This window comes from Stylophora pistillata, chromosome 8 (assembly GCF_964205215.1).
Source record: "Stylophora pistillata chromosome 8, jaStyPist1.2, whole genome shotgun sequence".
In the NCBI taxonomy this organism is placed as follows: Eukaryota; Metazoa; Cnidaria; class Anthozoa; order Scleractinia; family Pocilloporidae; genus Stylophora; species Stylophora pistillata.
The window spans coordinates 32523368-32547671 of NC_142526.1; the positions used below are offsets into that span (position 1 = coordinate 32523368).

At 37.7% G+C, this 24304-nt stretch overlaps 3 protein-coding genes across 3 annotated transcripts in view; 1 reads left to right on the plus strand and 2 right to left on the minus strand.

Annotated features, from left to right (window-relative positions):
* Positions 1-1421: 1421 nt before the first annotated feature.
* On the minus strand, positions 1422-16756 carry LOC111328394 (zinc finger MYND domain-containing protein 11). The gene is made up of 11 exons (XM_022932817.2): positions 16334-16756; positions 13029-13205; positions 7341-7430; positions 6232-6324; positions 5245-5332; positions 4858-4913; positions 4679-4756; positions 3468-3527; positions 2985-3049; positions 2696-2840; positions 1422-2341 (listed from the first exon to the last, which is right to left on the minus strand). The coding sequence occupies exons 1-11, from the start codon at positions 16616-16618 to the stop codon at positions 1568-1570; spliced, it is 1911 nt and encodes a 636-aa protein (XP_022788552.2). The 5' UTR covers positions 16619-16756; the 3' UTR covers positions 1422-1567.
* LOC148725885 (uncharacterized) lies at positions 8534-9880 on the plus strand. The gene has a single exon (XM_088730276.1). The coding sequence runs from the start codon at positions 8534-8536 to the stop codon at positions 9818-9820; it is 1287 nt and encodes a 428-aa protein (XP_088586402.1). The 3' UTR covers positions 9821-9880.
* A 944-nt stretch (positions 16757-17700) lies between the features above and the next one.
* LOC111328401 (akirin-2) overlaps positions 17701-24304 on the minus strand; it is a 7063-nt gene continuing 459 nt past the window's right edge. Inside the window, exons 2-4 of the mRNA XM_022932829.2 lie at positions 22095-22343; positions 19141-19212; positions 17701-18251 (exon numbers count right to left, since the gene is read on the minus strand). Of these exons, the coding sequence (XP_022788564.1) occupies positions 18241-18251; positions 19141-19212; positions 22095-22343 (332 nt within the window). The 3' untranslated portion in view covers positions 17701-18240. The remainder of the gene's footprint in view (positions 18252-19140; positions 19213-22094; positions 22344-24304) is intronic.

Here is a 24304-nt window from a genome sequence, read left to right on the forward strand (position 1 = left end):
TTCGTTCCTCCACGGAAGAGATCCATTCCTAATTTCTCCTCGAAAGAAAAAAAAATCTAGGACAATTTGATAACGTACCGACCTAAAGGTTACAGTCTCCAAATCGGAAAATCTGTACGGATAGTCGTACTATGACGTCACGATTTAAAGCGTCATTGAGTTGAATACAAAACAAATGCTTCCTTGGAAGCAAGAAATCAAAAACAATTTATAATCTCTTGCCAAGATGTTAACACTCTAGATTAATGATCTTAAAAATATAGCATTTAAATCTAACCTTATATCAAAACTATTAGCATCTGCCACCTTGGAAGGCATTTTACTTTCACAGAGGCGTAGTTTTACAGTTCACATTTAAATTTACACTGGGTCGCGTTTGTTGTATTTACAAGCATCTGTTTATGATGCGATCATAAAAATAGTAATTTAGAATTCGAAATGTTCTCAAATTGAAAACGTTTTCCTGATGCAGAACTACGTTAAAAGAAAACCTACGTCTAGTTTCCTTTTTCGTGCAGGCATTACTAAACTGATTCTGCAGAATTTGGGTTTGAAGATTTTCAATCGTGTTGTATGTTTTGTAGTGAATTCATTTTTAGCCGATAAATATGACACGTCAAAAGTTGATTTTGTTGCGGAGACACATTGGTCAGTAGATAGCATTTCGCTGATTCCTGCCAGCACTGAGATGGAAACATTTAAGCAAAAAAAAAATTGTGTGTATAAAAATAGGAAAAACTAAACTTCTAGAGAAGAAACTTGAAAATTTTACAAAAGCCACACCAATCGAACAACAAGAAACCAACCGAAATATCAAAATGAGGAATAACGTCACGGCATTCAGAGACAAAAAAAGATCTTGACTGAGGAAATTGTAAGAACGATATGAATTTAAAAAACAGACGCAAATAAATAAAAAACAAAAACAAAAAATGTCTAGCACGAGGAAATCATAGAAATGGTATAAAACACACACACACACACACACACACACACACACACAAAACAAAAAACAAACGAACAATAATTCAAATAGTTTGTTAACTTTCTCTGAGGCGGTTTCACAATTTCTTGACTACTTTGGCAAGCACTTTAATTAAGCTGGCTTCACAACATTTCCAAACAAGGAAATAAGCTTCCAATGCTAAACTTTCCAAAACGCGTTGGTTTTGGCGAAAGTTCTTGCTTGAAAGGACTCTAGCTGATGGGGAAATGCTAACTGTGCTTTATCCAGTTAGCCAAATTAGTGAAGGACCAGGTTTAGGTAATCTAGAGCTGCGCTGTCTGTTCTATCCCGTTCGCGAGGAAAATGACTTGAACTCAAAGTGAACTGGGCACAACAACAGCCACTGTTCGAAAAATGAGCTCCTATTCCTTCCCAGAAGTCTCTTCTTGGGAAGAAACACTAAGGTCGGTAGAATTCGAGCCTAGATGCGAACGGGACACAATTTATGACTTAGTGGCTTAACAAACAAATCTTGCGACATCAGACCACCCCACCTGTTACCATGATTACATGTCATCTTACATAAGTGAGACCAGCGGTCAACGCGGGCTAATCATTACGTCACGATTGCGTCATCGGGCTATCTCGATTGCAGCTACACGTGACCCTCATACAATGGAACCTATGTGTGCACCAGTGAGCCTTTTGACATTCCAAAGTACAATAGCTTGTGTTCCAACAACAAGGATAAAAAGCCTCGGCACGGCAATTCGCACACCACTGTTTCTTCTTGGCCAAGCCGACTGCCTCTTGAACTGATTTGTCAGCCTCATCCTTGGCAATCTGCAGTGCTTTTTGAGTATGCCTGTCTCTTTCCTGTTTACACTTATCTACAGCTTTCTTCACTGCCTCTTCTGTAATACGTTCTCGTTCCAGTCTCTCCTTATTAACGGCTCTCTTCACAGCCTGCTGTATGTCACGCTCCCTGTTCTTTTGAGTGTCACGCGTGACTTTGTCTATAATTTCTTTCTTTTCTTGTCTCTCTCTTTCGAGCGCATCTTGTAACATTTTAATAACACTTGACTGATCCCTTGTCATGGACAAGTCAATAGTTGGGCCGCTACTGCCGCAGTTCTCAGATGTTTCCCTCTGTTCACTCACAGATTTGTCACGCAACACTCGTTGATCTTGTTCCTCCTTCTTCTTTTTCGCTCCTTCGACCAGTTGCTTGGCGCGCTCCCGCTCGCACTTCAGATCCGCCTGGAGTGATTTTAGTTCCTCTTCTTGCTGCCGAACCTTTTCTTCCAACTGTTTTATCTTTTCTTTGTTTTCCTCATTCAAGACTACATCCGTCTGGCATTCCTTGGTCTCGGTTTTCAACAAAGGGGGATTTTCCTGAAACAGAGTGATTCCTATCAGTTCTGGACGCTTTAAGACCGTCTAATGCCATAATCAAAGAAATCACAACAGAGAGGCCTCTAAGAACTTAAATGACTACATGTAAACTGCTTCAGGCACGGCTGAGCAAATCCCTTTTGGTTTATACTTGTCTCTAATTTGTTCAGAAGGAAGAGTGAATTCTTTCGACCACGAGGCGCTGCGAACAGAACGAACAAAATCCCAGATTATGATTGCTTTTGGTACTTGACTAAAAATATCAATCATGTCGACAAACCAAAGGAACTCCAACTCTTTCAATGCTCTCTTTGGACGATTCAGGAAATCACAACAAAGCGAAGCATCATATACCTTTTTATTAGCGTCCGGGTGGAGCAAACCTAGTTGCCTCTGATATTCTTTCATTTCATCATTGGCCTGGACCCATCTTTGAGAACGTTTCTTAACTTCCGGCTTGCTTGTGATTGGCATCACGTGTTTCCGGCCGACCCAGGCCCTATTGGTTAAAACCGAACAAATAACTTTTTCAATTGTCTTAAGCTTAACTGAACTGTTCAAGGTTAAAAAAAAACAAAACAAAACAAAACAAAAAGCAGCAGAGCAAATAACAATTTCAGCTATCATGTACTCAACTGGATACCTTTGATGTGCAGCCCCAAAGAATCGCACAAGAGCTTTCGTCTTATCATCGTTCCAGCTTAGCAACTGAAATAAAAATCATATAAACTTTGCCAACATGTAATCATAACAACACACACCATGTTTCTGTATAGTTGCCTATTTATATCACTGTTGATGATAATTAAAGAATTGCAATATCGTTTCTGCAACATTTGACAGGCCTGATAGTGTTTGCGGCATATCTTATACTAATAATAACAATAATAAAGCATTTATACAGCGCTAAGCTCGACTAGTTCTCCGTGGCGCTTTACAAAATTATAGACTAATTAACATAGCAATTAAATTATAAAAAAATCGTAGATTAAAAAGCGTCTTTGAACAAGTATGTTTTAAGGTTCTTCTTGAAAATTGCAACAGATTGAGATGTTTTCAGGGAATATGGTAAATCTAAAAGGATTGAGTTTTTTCTGATGCTGAAAAGAAAATTAGATCACCTTACCTTAGCAGGCCATGGGGGTTCCCCTGTCATCTTTGCCCATACAAGCTCATGAGGGAAATACTGTGATTTAAAAAAAAAAAGCCAAACAAAAAAAAAAAGAAAGAAAAAAAAAGAAAAGAAAGGAGAGGAAGTTCCTTTCTGAGTTACTGATCTAAAAATTATTTACAACAGCTAAAATGATAGTGTACTCTGATTTTCCGGGTAAAGAGACTCCTGAGAAGGGCTGCTGTCAGTGATACTAGTTTTGACTGACATTTCAACTACCTGCACAGAGGCCATAATCTGACAACAACAACAACAACAACAACAACAACAACAACAACAACTTTATTTGCACCCCTTGAAATAAATTAAATTTACATTACAAAAAAGTAATAAAACAAATAAAATAGAGTGCATGGCTGCCCAAAATAACCACCAGGCTAAGAGAATTGAGCAGCCATTCTTAGGATTTTAAATACTGCAATGACTAACGGTGTCAGGTACTTAAGAGTTCTTAAAGTAACAGATATAACAAACACAGAAACACAAACAAAAACTAGTTACAAGCTAAAAATACAAATTAGCAAAAATAAGCAGGAAAATACAGTATGTATAGGCAGATTAACTAACGGAAGAAAGAAAATGTATGGTATAATTAAGTCAGTTAGTAACTTGCAAGAATACTTGATTTTAACTTTTTTTCTGAGTCAAGTAAGAGTTCTTGTTACTAGTTCATGTACACCAAATGAAGAGGAGAGGAGTGGAGTGGAGAGGAGTCTGTTCTACTAACTGAAATGTGACACAAAGATATTTTGCACAGTCAACCAAGTGAAACTAAATTTCGTTTCTGTCTGCAGTTTTATTGTGACTTTTGACATCATTTTGGCTGGGTTACTTATTGTTTGTTTTTGTGTACTTTCTCTAAAGGAAAGGCATTTGCCATTTCTAATGTTACTAATCTCCTTAAAATTAATGATGATTGTCATGTATGACATGACGTAGTGAGCATAGATAAGTTTCACGTAGGTTTACATCAAGGAGGAGAATAAAGGAGCACATGGTCGACTAGTGTGTTAACTTCATTCATGCGAACTTCAAGGCGAGTAACCCTCCAATTTATGAATTAGGACGACACAACAATGATGTAGTCATAGGCTTAATATAAAATGGAAAAGCTCTTAAAATTATCATCAAACCCTGAAAATTAAACAATTAAAAATAATACTTACACAAGGTTTGCAGAACCAATTTTTAGTTCGTAAATTTGACATCAAGTAACAGTCTGGACATCTAACCATCTCTTCAAGCTAAAATTTACAAAAAAAAAAAAAGACAAAAGAAATTTAGCATGTGGTGACAAGGCTTCCTTGACAAAGGCTAAACTAAATTGCTTGCATTAGGTACCCACCTCTCCATCGCAGTCTTCCATGATGGCTTCTGCAAGATCAGTGATCTCATCGTCATCTACAATGCAAAATAACCCTTCAATCAAATTCAAAGTTAAGTTTCCAATAGGAAGTGGACTACTGACTGGGTACTGAAAGACTTACAGCTCTTGTCCAGCTTATGCAACCAACCAGTAAGAAAAGTCCATTCATAAAGAGAATTTTTATTTTTTATCAGAACTTTCCAGCCAAATACTTTTTCCATTGGATCATTTCAAATTGAATGGTCTGTGACCTGACTGAACCAACAAATCTTCAACCAAGAAGCACACTAACACTAGTATGCTTCAAGATACATACTATTTGTTTTGAAAACTCTGTTCTGTGCTTCAAGTGCATTTCTTTATTACCTCCAAAATAAACGATTGCATTGTGAAATATCCACTGAGATTCTTCCCTGAATTCTTTAGGAGACTTGAACGTTTTCTTTTCAACCAGCTGTGAAATAAAATGCAACATTGCATCACCTGATACACAAAATATATATATATCGCAAAAACCTATTATAAGCTGCACCTGAATTTAGCAGCTCAAATTTTGGAAAAAAATTTTTTTGAAAGAAATCAAGGAAATCCAAAGTTGAGTCTTGAGAAGTCTTCTTCATCCACTGTTCATTGAACGTAAACTAACCATTAACATTGCAATGGGAAATACTTCAGTCTTACCCACAATTTGAGCACTTTAATATGATAATTGATCTTTTTCTTGGTATTTGTTGACAGGAATTTCTTCATTCAACACAGTTTTTCCATAGATTTTTGTTTTACAACAAGAAAGTGAACAGAATATTCAAAGCTTAGTAACCAACCATTTGATTGGACGCAAAAATGGAAAACGGAAATTGGCGTTGACTTTCACAACACCTTTTTCAAATGTTCCCACAGATAAGCCTCACCCCCAATTTCTAGCGATGATTTTTGGAAAAAAAGTGCAGCTTATCGACAAGTTTTTATGGTAGATAAAATCTATGCATTAATTCATACATCTTTTAAAATCATCTAGCACATATTCCAGAACACCGAGTGAAATTTTACACCACTGAACCAGTAAAGTGAGATTTATAATTGAAATTGATTCATCCTCTAAAAATCATATAGCTGGGCAGTGACATGTCTTAAACATTTGTTTGATTGTTTCTTTTTCCTCAGTAGTTGAAAGTCAAGGTTCATCAGAGACTTTCAGTAGCCAGCCACTAAATTAAAACACTGCTCAACAAAGGTTAAAATTATTTTCTGATCAAGAACCCTATTTTACAACTTTACCTGATAAAAGCAGACTTCTTTCAAGAAAAGCTTGCAAAAACAGTTAACACTGTGAAAGCAGCATGTACTACAAACCTTTTCTAACTTCTTAAGATCCATTGGTTTAAATATGAAGTCCTCATAGTCTGGATGCTCATCTGAAGAAATTGGCTCCATCAATTCCTTGGCCTGCCAAAGACAGTCACTTATTTTATTACATCATGTACCTGGCTATAAATTACAGGTAAAGTAAAAGTAAAGTCAATTTACGAGCCAAGTGGCCCATCAAGTGGACTCTTAAGTCTGGTTTCTGTACCATGAAGTGACTAGGAGTATTCCTACCCCCCCCCCCCCCTGGATGGGATGCTAGTCCATCACAGGGTTACCCCCCAGCATTAAATTTGACTGTACCCTGGGTGAAGAGAGGCACTGTGAGAGAACAGCATCTTGCCTAAGAATGCAACACAATGTCCCTGGCCAGGGCTGCAACCTGGAACACTGGATCCAGAGTTGAGCACACTAACCATGAGGCCACTGTCACTCCCATTAAGTACAGAGATAATCCTGTTTCTAATGTACAACTTGCTAGAAGGAGGATTACATGAAAACGTAGCACTACCAATAACAATTGTTGCTTTAGTCAAAAGTTCCCTCAAGAGAAAGCTAATGTTTCAGTAGAATCACCAATGATATAAACTCGATAAAAATGACTTGATAACTTGATGTCTTTCAAAAACTTGACAACTTGTTAACAATCTGATGACTTGCTACAACATGCTCATGCAATTGAGGAGTGGTACAGCTTGTAACATGAAGTACGAGTTGACCCCAAAGAATGTCTGCCAAAATTATTATAAGCAGTTCTCAAAGGGAAAAGGACATCAGTTTCTGTCACATAAACTTAAAAAACAAAACAAAACAACTAACAAGCAACCCATCACATGATGAGTTATGATGACTGATTTCAATCAAGTCACTGCAATGTTATCCATCCTTACCCCCACAGTAACACAGCACAGTCAAGCCTTGCTTGTATATTTCCAGAAAAAAATGAGAGTGGCCTTCTTGTCCAAGAAATCAAAGTTTGCTTGCTTTCACACTTTCCTTTAAATATTATTACCTTTGAGGGGCAGTTATCATTTAGAACTTCCACAACCCCTTCCTAGGGTTTATGTGGGTTTTAAAAAAAAAACACAATGAGTTACCTTTTCTTTCATTCTCTCCAGAGTAAATTTCAGCAATTTAGCAAGCTGTTCTGGTGTCTTGTTTGCCATCAAGGCAGAGAGCTTTTGGGGCTGTAATCACAAAAACAGCAATGATTACAGTTAAAATAACATCAACAAAAGCTAAGATTTGTATTTAACTCAATAGGGTGGCTCTGGCAGACATTTCAATGATAAAATGAAAATGGGTCCTTCACCAGCCTTAGAGCAAGTTACCATTCCTATGAAGTCCCTTCCATTTCTGAAAAAATCCTCTCAACAGATATCAACTAACTTGAAGTTTACAAATAAACCTGATACCATCCCATTCAACCTAAACAATAATATATAGATTTAGCCAAGCCTAAAAGTGGAGGTCCCAAGTTCGTAATATTAATGATAACATAAGAGATGTGCATTTGCCAAGACTCGCCTGAGACACCCTTCCCTTCGTTTTGATAGACTCCCCTACCCTACCCATGCAATCTGAAGGCACATACATATGTACATACGCTCAGTCAGTCACGTGACAACCAAACGAAAAGAGGTTAACCATATTTCATGGGTATGGGGCTCTGCCCCACGTGCGCAAAGCGTGCATGGGAGACCCGCTGTGAATTATGTGCCCAGTGTTCTCCTTTACTTTGAGAACAATGGCTTCAAGAAATTTTCAGACTGGTGGAGCAGTCCTTTTACGTATTGAATTTTCAAGAATTTCTTGAGCAATTGCAGGCAGTAAGACGAGATAATGATACTCTAGGAATAAATCGTATTGGTTACTGTCTGAAAAGAAGAACACTAAGTACCACTCTGTGGCTCAAAAGTGCAGGAGTCTAACAGTTGCATTAAGTGACCAGGGGTCCGTTTCTCGAAAGTCCTGGTAACTTACTGGGCCCGTAAAGCAGTTCTGTTTTCATTCAAGATGGGGATTTCAAAAGTTTTGAAAATGAAACAATAAAACTATCAGCTAAAGAAACAGAAGGGACTGGTTTAGGTACCAAAACCTGGTTTCCTATCCTTTAAATTTTGAATTTAGAACATGGCTTCGGGCCCGTTAAGTTACCAGAACTTTCGAGAAACAGGACCCAAGGATTTTGCTATTCTCCTTGACAAGATGCCAGTCTATTGCAGATAAGCACCTTGCATTTCATCAAGTTGCGGGCCCTGGGTGGAGAGAGCATCAGCATCTATGCATGATGGTGTGCGGACGTGTATCTGAAGGCTCCACGAATTCCGCCAAATTTGTTGCCACTGAACCTTCTTCATCTCCCTTAAACCAATATCTACATTGGGACGACAAACAAAGTCTATTCAAGTGGAAAGGGAGCCTAACACAGCTTCAGGAATTTTGTTCGAAAGTCCTAAATTTGGAAGTTTCTGCAACCGCGAGTCCCTCTGAAAGGTCTAGTTCTTTGAAGTCGAAGACAATCACGCTGGTTTTATTTAACAGTACCGGTACCCTTCAAGTCCAAGGTCCGGATACAAAAGCAGTGAAAGCCAAACTGAAGAAGCTACTCCAGATACCGGCTGATGACGACTCAGTTATTCTCGTGAATGAAGAAGCTTCTACTCCAGCGTTCAACAAGAATGCCAAATCAGTACAAGAGGAGTTGGAATGTCTGAAATCTGAAGTGCTGAACTTATGGGCTCATATAAAAGAGAAACCTGATGAGGAAGACCTGAGATCCGAAAATTCTCGACTTAGGGAGGTAATTCTATCTTTGAAGGAAGAAAATAAAAAGTTAGTCCAAGAACGCGATTCTTTAAGTTTTGCATTGCAAATCGTATCCAGAGAAGCAGCTACTCAATGCCGTTCAATGAGTAACACCTCTAACGAACATACCATTGTCCAAAATATGGATGAGTCAACACCTTGCGCCAACAAAGAACAAGGCTTCATTGTGAAATCAAAGAGCAAAAGAAAGAAATCGAAAGGTAAAGGAGGTCCTAATAACACCCTGACAGGAAAAGAATCCGAACCCGAAAAACAACCAAAAGAGCGCACAACCCTGCTCATAGGAGATTCGATGATCTCAAGAATACCTGGAAAAGATCTGGGAAAAGCAGTTGGCCACAGGGTTATAGTCAAGCCTTTCTCAGGCGCTACGACAATGGCCATGAATCACTATCTCAAGCCAAATCTGGAATCTTTGCCCAATGAAGTGATTTTACACATTGGGACTAATGATCTTAAACCCAGGGAACCAAAGGCTGTTGCGGAATCGATTGTGGATCTCGCGAGACAGATTGAGGGCACCTGCGATACCACAGTTACGCTGTCGGAGCTGGTATGCAGAAAAGATAACCTGGACCAGTCAGTGAAAACAGCCAACAAGCATCTAAAGAAGTTCTGCCATCAAAATGGATGGAAATTAATCCATCATGAGAACATATCTCATAGTGGACTCAACAAAGGTGGACTGCACTTAAATTTTAAAGGTAATGAGCAGTTTTATAATAATTTTAAATCGCACCTAGAATGAGATAATGTGCTGTCCGTCAATGCCGTGCGGGATCAATTAAACAACCAAAAGGCCGAAAAATCTGTCTCAATATTGCCTCCTTTGCGCGGTTTTAGAATGGCATCACTCAATATTAATCAATTAATTACTCATATAGACGAATTTAAGAATCATATTAGCAAACAATGATATCGATATTGTTTCCATAAATGAAACGAAACTGAACGAGAGTATTCGAGATCAAGAAGTTCATATTCCGGGATACGAAATAGTTCGCCGCGATAGACTAACAAAATGCGGCGGAGGGGTATGCTTCTATGTAAAAACTTCAATCAACTTTACAGTACGAAATGACCTACACATGGATACACTAGAAAATCTTTGCTTGGAAATCCATAAGCCAAATTCAAAATCCTTTGTGATTGTTACTTGGTACAGACCACCTGACTCTCCTATTGGCTTTTTTTCACCTTTTGAATCCCTAATTGAGAGATTGGATAGTGAAAATGTAGAATTTTTTGTACTGGGAGACATGAACTGTGACATGATCACGACTCGATATGACAATAACACATCCAAATTAAGGAGTATTGCTGATGTCTACGGACTCGAGCAGCTTATCTCTGAACCGACGAGGATAACACCCACCTCATCAACTCTAATTGATTTAATCTATACCAACTGCTCGGATAAGATTGCATGTTCGGGAGTTTGTCATATCGGAATAAGTGACCATAGCATGGTGTATGTATATAGACAACTTGCCCTGAATGGGACGTCTAACGGACATAATTCTATTACATACAGAAATTTCCGAAATTTCGATCGCCAAAAGTTTCGTTATGATATTCTATCTCAATGTTGGGATAATGTATACGAGTCTTCCAACCCAAACGTGATGTGGCAGCAATGGAAATGTACATTTCTGGCTATCGCTGACAAACATGCCCCACTGAAAACGATGCGCGTTCGTTCACGGAGTTCTCCGTGGATTACCTCTGAATTGAAAGACCTTATGCATAATAGAGACATATTAAAAATCAAAGCTAGCAAGACAAATGATCCTAACGATTGGGCATTATTTAAGAAACAAAGAAATATAGTCAATAAGCAAATACGCTCAGCTAAGCAAGCTTATTACCAAAATAGTTTTAATAAGCAAACCAGCGACTCCCGAAAGACCTGGCAGACTATAAACGAGTTAACTTCTCGAAAATCTGGGAAAACGCCAGTGGCGTCACTAAAAGTGAACGGATTAACGATAACTAATCCGTTGGAGCTATCAAACGAATTCAATAACCACTTTGCTAATATTGGTCCAAAACTTGCCAGTGAGATAAATTGTGATAGTGGTAGCTATCAAAGATATCTTACCGCAACAGATAAACGGTTTAAGCTCCAACCCACCAATCCAACTAAAGTATTTTCACTTTTAAATAAACTAGACAAGTCAAAGGCAACAGGCCTTGACAAAATATCTGCTAGGTTTATCAGGGAATGTGCTGATCTCATTTGTGTGCTGATATGTGATATTTTCAATCAATCTATTAGCCAAGGGACGTTCCCAGACGACTGGAAATATGCAAGGATTACCCCTCTTTATAAACAGGGTGACCGCGGTGATGCTAACAATTACCGCCCAATATCGGTGATTCCAATAATGGCGAAGGTGTTTGAAAGGATAGTTTATGAACAGTTATATGCCTATTTGGAAGAGCACGATATTTTATGTCAAAACCAATCAGGGTTTCGTGCTAATCATTCAACTGTAACAGCTTTGTTGGAAGCGACAGATTCTTGGGCATATAATATTGATAACGAGAAAATAAATGGAGTCATTTTTCTAGATTTGAAAAAAGCTTTTGACACTGTTGATCATCAGATCCTTCTATCGAAACTAAACTGTTATGGTATACATGGAAAATCTTTCAGATGGTTTCAGTCATATTTGGAAAACCGAACACAAAAATGCTCTGTCAACGGGTCGCTATCCAGTAGCTACTCGTTGACTTGCGGCGTCCCACAAGGGACCATCCTCGGTCCATTATTGTTCTTATTATATATCAACGATCTTCCAAATTGCTTATCAAATTGTAAACCGAGAATGTATGCCAATGACATGCACCTCACATATGCGGGAAGCAATCTTGAGAACGTTCAGTTTTGTCTAAATGAAGACCTAGAAAACGTCTTCAACTGGCTACAAGCGAACAAACTCACGTTGAACATGACTAAAACCGAATTCATGCTAATAGGGTCGAGGCAGAGACTGAATACTCTCACAGCTTCTCCAACAATTAGAATGAACAATACTCAAGTGAGCCAGGTTTCAGCTACAAAATCGCTTGGTGTAATAATACATGATAAACTCGATTGGCATAGTCACATCGAAAAACTAACGAAAAAGATCGCCTCTGGTATCGGGGCCCTAAAGCGAATTAGGCACCTGATCCCAGCATCAACCTTACATCTCATCTACCAAGCTTTAGTAAAACCTCACTTTGATTACTGTGACATTGTTTGGGGTAGCTGTGGGAAAACGCTATGAGACAAACTGCAGAAATTGCAGAATAGAGCAGCCCGTGTGTTGACATTCTCTAACTATGATGCTGATGCAACTGAGCTACTCAAGTTTTTAGGGTGGAAAAATCTTGCACGCCAGCAGGAAATCCATAAAGCCACCATGATGTTTAGATGTCTGCACGGGCTAGCTCCAAGGTATCTATATTCAAAGTTTACGTGGCGTGACTCTGCTTATGACCTCAGGGACTCTGAAAATAAGCTTAATGTTCCACTACCGCGCACTAATTATTACAGAAAAAGCTTTAGCTACAATGGCGCCACATTATGGAACAGTTTACCACGCAATATAAGGAACACAGAGTCTCTGGGGTTATTTAAACGTAAGATCAATGACATTTTTAAAGTCTAACGCACGGCATTCACGGAAAACAGCTTTAGTGTTATAGTATGTAGTTTTAATTTTAAATATCTTAGCGTATGTGATATGTATTTTTATAGGCTGATGAATTGATCGTGTCTAAATAAAGATTACAATACAATACAATACAATACAAAGTGATGGTAGGAGAGCAGTGTCTTGCCCAAGAACACATCATCATCACCCTGCAAAGCTAGAGCCCAGACCACTCCACCCAGAGCCTAATATAGTAACCCCTGTGTCAGTGTCTCCAGCCTGTACACAGAAAAAAAAGAAAATACTGATTACCTGGCAGGATGGACATTTCCATTTCCCATTTGTCACTGTACCAGAATGAGCACACTTCCTGTGAAACACACGAGGACAGTATTCACAAGCAATCACTTCTCCTGCCTTGTGACATTCCCAACAATACCAGTCGTGAGTATTGCAACTCAATTTTTTCTTTTGTTTTTGTATTTCATCCTGTCGACATAGAAATTAAGAAAGATAATTCTTCACTAGGTTTTGTTAAAGTTTTAAAGAAAATTGTTCATTGTGAAAAGTGGGTGGTGTTCAAGGGCAAGTGATCGGGTCAGCCATGACATACATGTATCACTGTTGAACCTCGAGCTTACAACTAGACACTGACAGAGGAAACTTTTTAGAAGAGCCAGCTATGGTTGCTAACTGTCAGGTATTATACACATATCTGATATCAAATTCAAAGCAATGACTGTTTAGTTACCTTCCACCGTATCAGTAGTTAAGTCCATATGGGATTATTTTTATTAGCCTAAAACAATCAACTTATAACCATTCAGCTGTAAACTTGAGAGTGCAAAAAAGGAACAAAATAAAAAATAAATAAATATATAAGAGCATTTGAATTCCTCAAGTGTTTTTCTGGCAACTAAACTGGATTGTTAACAATGATTCCAGGCTAGAGATTGTGACCGGGATGACGCCGAGATGAAGCCAATGTAACAAACCTTTTGTTCTAGTTCTAGTCTACACACCACCTTGGTAAGGATGTTTGTATGTTTTAATTAAAAGTACTTCATATTGTCTAGTTTTACTTCTGTCCAGAGGAAAAAAAAGGAAACTTTCATACACAATCCTTTGACATTGAATACCTCCACCTTTTGACAGATATTCTGTGGATAGGATCATCGTCTCTCCTTTTAATAAGGGCGCAGAATATCAAGCAGTTACTTCATATATCTTGCATGGTTGTAAGGCCAAATTTTAAACTGGCAACTAAAAGTTTACTGATAGTGATTAATATTTTCACTACTTTGGTGCTACAACACCAATAAGAAATTTCTTTTGAATTTTGGGCTGGAGATTGGGCAAGAGTTTCATCCCTTGTAACAGGGTTTTATTGAAGTTGCAGGCCTTACAAACAACTAGCACTATGATAAAAAATAAATGATACTATGTCAGTTCAGGTTGGCTATGAGCATGTAGTTAATTCTAGCAGCAGCTTGCTACATGTATGTTTTCATTATGTTATAGCAACAAACAATAGTTTCCTGTATATGCATGTTATGTCCTTCTTCCCACACAGAGGGGAAGGTCGCTCTATTCTCGTGGCCATAATAACATTTTACCTTGTATTCATACAGAATGTTTTAAGCAAACTTTTATCAACATGTCTTTTTAGTTTTATTTAGATTATAACTAGTTTTCTCTATTGCAATAAATTTCTGTAAACCCTGCACGTTTGTTTGCAGGTGTGTTGCTGTGTAATCAATAAATAAAGACTTTTGAAACATACAGACATGCATACATACATATATATATATATGCATGTGATGTCCCATAAAACTCTTGAATTTGCTTGTTGCTTTATCAAGACTAGAAATGTCAAGGCCTTGGTTTGTGTTATCCACCCCAACCTTTGTTTGGGCAAATAAAACACCGGTCATCCTTTTTAATTGTTTCTATTACACTCAACATCCTCCAGTGATTAATGTCAGTTCATTAAAACTCTTCACATACAAACCAACAAATCTTGTTTCTTGGCCCCTCAGGGAATGTGTATAGGAAACTTTAATTAACCCACTTCATGATGTCTCCCACAAGAAGAATTAAGTGCCGCAAGAGAATCCACCTCATTGGAGACAATAGGGCTGACATTTTGCTCTCTTGGTGAAGACTGAAACCACATATGACAACTCCCAACCATCTCGTGATGGTGGTGGATTAAACGACTTTTTTTTTGACCAAGAGTGTTTTCCAAAATCAATACTGTTACTATAGCTTTCACCCTCAGTAAAGACATCAAACTTTCTCGATGCCATACATAAGTTATGCAAATGATTTACAACAAAAGGTTTTAGTAATTGAATAGAGGTTTGATGCATAACAGTGACTTGCACCACTGTTAGTAATAAACTGTAAGGCTATTAACAAAAAGGACTTATTTCATTCCTTAAGCTTGTTTCAAATACAAATAAGACTTTTTCTTTACCCATGGATCGAGATTACCATCAAGTACGCACAATAGAACTTTAACAAAGCAATCGATTGTTTCTCCGTAAGCTTCTTCTTTTCAAAGTATCGACACCTACTAAAGTCAGAATCAATGGCTCAAATAGGCTCTCGTTGATGCTAAAAGCACCATTTTATCATGACAATAAAATTAAAACCGTCACACAGGAGAGTATTTTTAACAACTACTGTATTTCGTTTCCATTTTGGATCGACACTCTTTCGCGCGAAAAAGCTGAAGTAGTATTAATAATTAAGAGCTGAAGGGAAAGTAAATTATACCAACACGGACAAAAAAGATGCAAATTAAGTCAAAAGCCGGAACCAACGAGCAGATTAAGTCTGAGAGACTAAAACGACTGAGAAGAACACGAACTGTCTGAGTTGATGTCAAAACCCGAAAAGGGGTAATGACTCGAGCGTTACACGAGGGAGAAAGTTGCCATGTCTAGAAAAGAACAGGAGCGTTCCTTTAGATCCGCCAAATAACGCAAAGTTAGCAACGCAACGAGTCAAACACTTGTTAATTCACGGCAACAGCGTTTAAGTGACCACAAACAGTAATAAATATTCATAGACGAGCATCTTTATCGTGGAATACAACAATAAGACACAAGCGCTGCTAATCTGCATGATAAGCACCATTCGAAAACGCCGAAACACACCGGGATCGTTCGTACGAGATGCAACTCACTTTGTTTTAGCTCCGGAGGAAATGATTTAAGCCCTTAACAGAATGATATCCTATATACCAAAGAGCTCAATTAATAAAGTTTTTCGTATTTTTTTTAGTGTCATGAATATTCTTGTTTGGTTAAAATCGCAATTTGCATGTTCATGGTCAGTATGATAGTAAATCATCGATGTGTATCTGCCTAAACAGAAATACTTCAGACGCAAAAAGAATAGTTACAAAAAAGACAAAAACTATCACAAACGTCTTCTACATTCACTCAACGGGAAAACCAGTTAGAGATGGGACCAGTCATCGAAACGCCCCCGCTCTTATAAGCCTATAATACATAAACAATTGGAAGTCGTAAAACGTGTACCGAATATACCACTTCCTGCACGATAAATGTGCGCGTGTTTTAAGACATGAAACCATAGGTACTCACTTCGTCTTCGCCATCTTTTCGAAGGATCCTGTAAGCAGTTTGAGGGATTCCTTTAGTACTACCATGGCTAGAAAATGTAGTCACCTGAAGAATCAAACCATCTTTAACCGCGAACTTTAACTGCTTCAGTATCTCCGCTTTACTCCAATCGAATTCTTGAAGAACCGACCGCACAATCCTGCCTTCATTCGGACACTGTTTCTGAGCGGATATCTTGACGATGGCCTCCTTCAACGCTATAACAAAGAAAGGATCAGAGTGTCTTCTAATAGAGAACTTTGCCATCACAAACACACAGACACTTTGTTTCCCCACAATGAGTCATGAGAACAGAAGAGATTATGAATGTTTCGCGGGCCCTTTCGCGTCAACGCGTGCTTTCGAATGCTTCACGAAACACAACCGAGTCCACGAACTCCTTCCGATGACGTAACGGACGAGGGCCGGACATGAACAAATGCTGACAGGATGAACACACACGTAACGATATCGGACCTTTCACACAACTTTACGCTTTTAATTTTTCCTATCCTTCCCCTCACCCAGAACTGCAACTGCAACATAACCTCATACAATGCAAGATCTCTTCGAAAGTCGTGAATAGAACGAGGACATGTGATTCATGGCGACCTTAGTTTATTAATCATGAACTTGACGATTCACGAGTGATTTTTCCACTTCCTGCGATTACCTGACATCACTGCAGCCCACACAAGTCAAATGTCGATGTGAACTCAAGCCCCTTATCATCCTGGGTCACGTTTATGGAAGGTTGCTTGAAAGCGCAAGCTTTAATAAGAGTTGAGACAATATCAAATGGCTCCTCTGTTATTCCCCTTAGATTGACGACGGCTTTAATGGAACTCTTGTAGATAAATACTTCTACCCAGCAAATGCCTCCAAAAAAGGGAATACGAGGAAAGGTAACTGGATGTGAAAGCGTCAAGAATAGTTGCCGAAGGAAAGAAAGTGGGTGGGGTAATGTAAGCAAAAATGTATTACTACTTCTTCTAATCGTCCATGGAGATCAGAGGAATTCGAAACAACGGCTTTAATGGCCACATTTTTTCGTTTCAATTGATTTTCTTTCCTCATATTTCACGTTTTCTGCATGGAATGACCACTCTTACCGTTCTCTGGCTAACCAAATTTGTCTCCTTTTCAACAAAAAGAAGGGTTAGGGTTAGGGTTAGGGTTAGGGTTAGGGACACATGGGTTATAAGGTCAAAATTAGAATATCACCTGAGGTATACATCATCCTCAAGTGTCTTGCCACTTGACGCACTTAGTTTACCAGTGCAAGACAAAAATGTACAACTGATTACAATGATCAAAATATAATATTGTATGATCATTACAACCCAGACTACATGCAGAACAAATTTTATTCCCTGTTGCTTCCTAACAACTAGATCTAATTTAATGTCAACAGACATTCAGACTAAGATAATGACACAAAGATCCTAGATTGACAAACAAAAACAGATTTACAACTTGCATTAATCAGTCGATCTTATTTACAAACATATTTACACTTGATAACAGTGAACACCAAAAAAGCTAGGAATCACAAGGAATGGAATAACAAAAGTTAAAGCAGAGTAGGTTCCCTAATTCCTTTAATGCAAGTAATTGGGTCATATAGGAAAGGATTAAGATACAATCTCTGATAAAATGAAAACATGAACAAATGTTTTTCGTTACTAGTAATACAATGGCAAGAAGAGGCATGGTCAGAGAAAATCAGTTGCTTGTGGTGATCACTAAAAAAATAGTCCTTGTAATTGTCATTAACTACTGTTTATGATTGTCCATACAGTATTTCCTTAAAATCTTGCTCTTGCTTTGAAATAGCAACTAGATGGAAGTGGATGATTATACTGCTGAGCCAGCTCAGGAACAATTTTCTATGAAACATCTGCAAAAAAAAAATAATAAAGAGATGTCTATCAAAATATAAATAGGACATGGAACATGAGAACACAAGTCATGAACTAGGGCCAAATACTTTCCCATCCACCCTCACCGAACTCATTCAATAAGCATTCTTTCACATGACCTTGAAGTTTTGAAAAATGCTAAAAAATGTGTTTTAACTTAATAACTGAGTGGGAGGTCTGTATGGGATAATCTTGACCGAGGTCGCCAGTACAGACCTCACTGCGTTCCATCTGTACCAGTGAGTGAGGTCAAGATTCTCCCATACAGACTGACCGAGCTCGGTTAATAAGATGTTTATTATGTGGCGGTCTCTTATATGCCAATTTTTTATATCCTTTGTACCTTTTTATCTAGACCACTTTCAATATTGATTTCAGCCAATCAAATTTGTGAATTCGGTAGTTCCCAGTCCTTGTGAGACAGCCATATAATAATACAAGATATAGACTAGCAACCGATAAATAGACTGGTGTGTGCAGGAAAACCACAAAAAGATTCCACAATACAAACTTTTCCTTTACTTTTCTGAGTTGAGAAAAAGCTGATATTGCATTTTGCATTGGCTGGAGGGAAGTACTATTACAAGTACCTCCTTTGGGGTAAAAATCAAAAAATGGAGACAAGATCTTAGTGCCAGATAACCAAAGCAAAATCTTAACTGCCCCTTTTCTTTTAAACATCCCCATCACATGCCTCTACAACAATTGAATTCCACTGCTTAGGTTGTCATCAAGTGTCACTGACTCATGGAAATAGAGGAAAAGAAATGCAACATGGCCAAGCAAGGCACGTGTCCATTTCACCAAATTTTTACTGTATGAAATACTACACTTTTATGGTAAAAGATCTGCATTTGCAATCCTTACATGTTGGTGCTGTCTCTTCAAATCTTCTTTGCACCTGATCATAATTGAACTTGACAAATGCATCATATTGTTCTGGAAAAGGAAACAGAAATCAAATTTAAACAAGGAAATTACTGAAAACTCCCTTCAAAACTGAACCCAACTAATGCTTTTCGGATTTCTGAAAGTGGACAAGGAAGCCAGCTTTAAACAAGCCCTTGGATTCAAATCTTGTGGTAAACAATTTTTCGGTTCCATTCCCAGAGATCATGAGAACCCTACAGTAATTTTTTTCTTTTATGTCAAAATTCATGGGAACCCATTTTGATACAAAGACCACTTTTTAAAGATTCTTAAACAAACGTGTCTGGTTTCAATCTTTTTTTCTTTGCGTCGGAAGCCCTGTTAAAAGTAAATTTAGAACCTTTCAACCGTGGAAATGACGGTAAAACTACACGCCTGGGTGACCGTGTGGGCTACAACAACCACACAATGAACTTTGGGGACGATACAAGATGGCAGACAAGAGAAGATACCATATTTATCTGCGTATAAGTCAACCTTTTAAGCAGGGTCCAAAATTAACTTTTTCCTAAGGGAGCCAACTGGTGACTAACCAAAAAATTTTGGTTGCCAGATGGACGGGTTTGGTCGCCAAAAACAAGTGTTTGTTATTTGAAAATGGTGAAGAAATACAGGTATCAAAAACTGTGTTCAGCCACCTTAACGCAATATACATACTTCACAAAAGCCGTGTAATGGTAACAGAGTCCTTCATCTCAATGAGCGTGTATGTCTGTTTGAAGAATGTTCTTGCAAAGGCTTTGGATATCTTTCTTTTATTATTTTCATTTAGTTGAAACTATGCTGGTACCCTGTTAAGTTCTGTGTACAAGACATATGGGGGCCCTCTTTCTATACCTAGATTCAACTAGGAGTGCTTGGCCGAAATGGAACGAAAACACAACAACAATCAATGTGGTAGTGCCAGGCCCTCATACTCTTACTGCTTGAACCGGTCGCCACCTAAGTCAATGGCCGCGATAAAAAATAGTGAGATAGAGACACTTTTGTTCTTTTGTACAAGCTAAAATACAATCAAACATTTATCTAAGTCGCTGAAACATTTCAGAGCGGAAGTTTAGTCTCCTGAGAGCAGCAAATCACGAAATGATCGTAAAGAGCTGATATCCATCTTTCGCACATGTAGTACTTGGTAAGACAACACCACAACTCGTATTTCAGAACTGGAATTTACAGGTATTTAAGTAAAGTATTAAGGACTAAGCGCATGTGATTCTTCCAACACTTTCGATCTCATAACGATTTCACCGCGTCACGTTTTCGTCCACGACATCCGTATTGGGAGAAGCCACTGAAACAATATGGCGCCAGGTAAATATGGCAATCGTAAAATCGCCACTTTGTTTTACTACAATTATCCACGGGAGTTTTAAGTTGTCTTTAAGAAAAAGCCCTTTTACCTCGGAATTTCAAATGCCGAGGGGACAAAAGGTTAGTCGCCTGCTGGCGACCAGTTCTAAAATTCTGGTCGCTAACACCTAATTTTTGGTCGCATTGGCAACCAGTCAGTCACAATTTCGGACCCTGTTATGACCAAAAAATCAGCCCAAAAACTCACCCTCGACTTATACATGGATCATATACAAAGACCTGACCCAAGAAATTAGCATAACAATTGCCCGAAGTCTGATAGGAAAACTGAGTTTACAAATTAAACCAGTTCTAATTGTGTACAAGTTTCGTCAGTTTTCAGCGTGTTCTTCATCAACGAAAAAGTTTGAAATAATAGAATTTACATGGCTTAATAAAGAGATCTACTGGAGCTGACATTTATTGTATCTTCTGAGCTGTAGAGCAGACATTTTTCCTTACAGCTTTTCACTATCCTTAATTCTCGTTTTCATCAAACGATTACAGTAGCTTAGTGACCTGGCAAGTGCTGGCAAGTTTCCCAAGATGGTGGTGTTTTCATCAAGTGACCCTTAAGAGCTCTTCAGCGTTCCTTCAGTCTACTAAATATCCTTTCAAACTCAACATTAAGATAAAGGTTGTTTAAGTACACGAAGACTTAATTTTCAAAGCAAGTTACAAAATATGGAAAATTACTTCTCCAGTAAATCAAAGTGCTTGCATAAACTGAAATCGTGAATCGTGGTGATGGAAACAGGTGCTATTAATCTTCACAGCACAAAGTTACATTCTGCACTGCAGTTTTTATTCAATTCACCCATGTTTTCAATATGTTCGCAGAAATAAGAGATCAACCATTTGGGAAATTTATACACGGAATAATACGAGGAACAACATTTCAGTTTCGTATGTGTTAACCAGAGAGATGCCCAAAGAATTGCCCTACTAGTTGAGAACCACAGTGAAAAAACTTATATCAAGAGAATTTTGATTGGTAACGTTTAATATGTCAATGGGAAACTGTTCCTCAGTTCTGTTATTTCTCAAGCAAGGTGCCGACACGTTACCGAAAACGATTGTTACTGTGAAATCCTAGGGCTTGTTTAAACAGGGATTATTGTGCACTTCCTTGCTTTGGAACCCAAATAACATCAAAACCAAAACTGATACACAAAGAAATTAAAGACTTTGTATGTCTGATGGCATAATTTCCTCGATTTTCCAATTTTTTAACCTTTAGAACATTTGAAAATGAAATTCCATTCCATAGAGGAAATCTGTCTCACATGTTGCAAACATGTAGTTAGGTCAAACAATAAATCAATGCCATCAGGTGCTACTCTTCCTTTTATAATTTTACTGTGTAAATCAATCCTGTCAACTACAGTTTAATCTAGTGACAGATGAACACAAACAAAGAAATTCGTACTGCTTGGTCAAAAAAGCATTACAGGATAGCTTTCCTTAAAACAAGAAATAAACATCTCCACATTACAGTGAACCTTCCTGTATGTTACACAAAATGATATTCAGTCACTAACCTGCCAGTTTTTCTCTTAAAACTTTATCATATTCCTCTGTAACTTGAGCTTCTCTTTCTTTTAGCATTCTTTCACAGATGAATGTTACTTGCTTTAGAGTGAAAAGAGGTTGTTCTTTCCTTGGGGGAGAAGATCCAGGTGAATACGAAGAGAAAGTACTCATTTCAGGAGAACTTGGATATGGTACTCTAAAATGCTTTCGCCTCTGGAGTCTTCTCCATTCCTGATGAATGTTGGCCGAAACTTGATCTAAACGTTGAAGGAAACCAAAAAACAGTTACCACAGTCGCATTCCCAAAAAGGAAAAAATAAGCAGAATTCTTATTTGAAGTTAAAAAATTGCTAATTATTAAGAGCCACAAATCATAGAATAGTATATAAAACACTTGACAAAACATATGTATCATCTCTCTATTAAATCCTTTATGTTGATTATTAAAACCAACAACAACCGAAGTTCTATGGGACACTGCTTTTAAAATGGTTTGTCTTCTATTGCTGCAAATCACTCACACACACTGAAAAATAATGAACCTTTAAACTCTGAATTGATGAGAAACTAAATTTCACAGAATTATCACACCCCATCTAAGTAAGTAACTGTCATTCAGCTATATCATGAGTGTTCTCACAGAAAAGCTAATCTTTGAATTCAAGGATGTTTCAAAGACAACATCTTTGTAAAACCTTCCCAGACCTTTACCTTGATATCACACAAACTAAAAAAATCTTAATTTTAATATTGGGTAGCAATGATATGAAGAAAGCTGACAAGGCAGATACTCCCTTCTCAAAGGGTTCCTTTTCATTTAATATGTTCTGTCCTAAAATAGGCTAGAAATATGTAAAAGTTAATTTTCTCACTTTTTATAGCTAATGAAACTGAAAACTCAAAGGGATTAGTAATCTTTTCAGTTTGGAAATATGACAAAGTCAAATGCCAACCCGCACTTTAAAGGAGAAGCCATAATCCTACAAGATGAGGGTGTAAAAAAAAGGAAAATGCGTCATAAGCAAGGTGAAGCTTGCACCATTTCTGAAGCAAAAAGTTTCTGCCTGAAATACAGTGTACATGAGCCTATTGCAACTACAAAACCCTAAATATGTATTTCAAACATTCAGCTCCATACAAATCAAATTGATAATTAATTTTCAGATTTTAAAAGTGGACATTTTTCGAGAATGATCTCATTCCATCAATATCTCTGCATGAAATCAAATGAGGACCACAGGTCTTGTCTAAATATTTAACTATATGCATGGACACAATATATCTAAAATTAAAAAACAACTACATATTGTGGACCGACTTGATCATTCATTCTACCAAGATTTCTATGGGAGCAGTTTAATATATCAAACATTTAGTTATGAAAAAATTAATTTAAACAAGCTAAGCTTTTTTTTATAAAACAAAAAATCTCTTTCTTTCAAGTCCTCAGACAAATTTCTGGTCTCATTTGCATTTCAATATGTATACAAGCAAGAAACGAACAGATGAATGTAAAGGTCTTTTTCGCATCATCATACCACATGTCCTCATCTATGTGTAACAATGAAATTGTCCAGTTTAATACAAAGAAAAAATCCCCTGCAGAACACCTATTGACACCCACTTCGCTATCAAATAAAGCAATCTTTTTTCAAATTTTCGTTTCAGTGCAGTGGGTAGATCAGTAGACATTTGTGAAATTCCATTCAAGTTTGCAACAATTTCGCAAGAAAACTAGACGCAAACTCGTCAACAAAAGCAATTCTTCAGGATTAAATACAACTAGAGTCGTGAAGAAAAGCTTACAATATAAAAAAATCACATTTTTAACACCCAAGCCTTGAAGAAAATGTGCAACCACATGAGCTTATCTTGATCTCGTTTGGCGTCATCCACAAGCACATATCTACCTTTCGACTCAAATAGTTTTTGCAAATTGTTCCCAAGAGATTAAATTGGGAATCGATAAATGTATTCAGCAGTCTCTCTAGTCCTACACAGTAGTACGTTAAACAATGCCTCGCTCTTGCAAAACAAAAGAAGAATTTGAAAACGTATAGAACAGGGAGAAAACAAAGACTACCTTACAGAGACAAAGTTCGCCAACCCACTATAACCTCGACTTTTGGGTTAATTTCAAAAGAAATGAATAAAGAAATGCCACCCCCATAGAAGCTGATGCACAGAAAAAACTTTTCGCCTTTACAAATGAAAACGA

Coding starts and splice junctions, on each gene's coding strand:
- LOC148725885 (XM_088730276.1), top strand. CDS start 8,534: ATGGTGTGCGGACGTGTATCTGAAGGCTCCACGAATTCCGCCAAATTT.
- LOC111328394 (XM_022932817.2), bottom strand. CDS start 16,618: ATGGCAAAGTTCTCTATTAGAAGACACTCTGATCCTTTCTTTGTTATA. Junction 4,914..5,244: donor TGCAATCGTTTATTTTGGAG/GTAATAAAGAAA, acceptor TTTGCATTGTAG/ATGACGATGAGATCACTGAT. Junction 3,528..4,678: donor ATTGGTTCTGCAAACCTTGT/GTAAGTATTATT, acceptor TTTAAATCACAG/TATTTCCCTCATGAGCTTGT.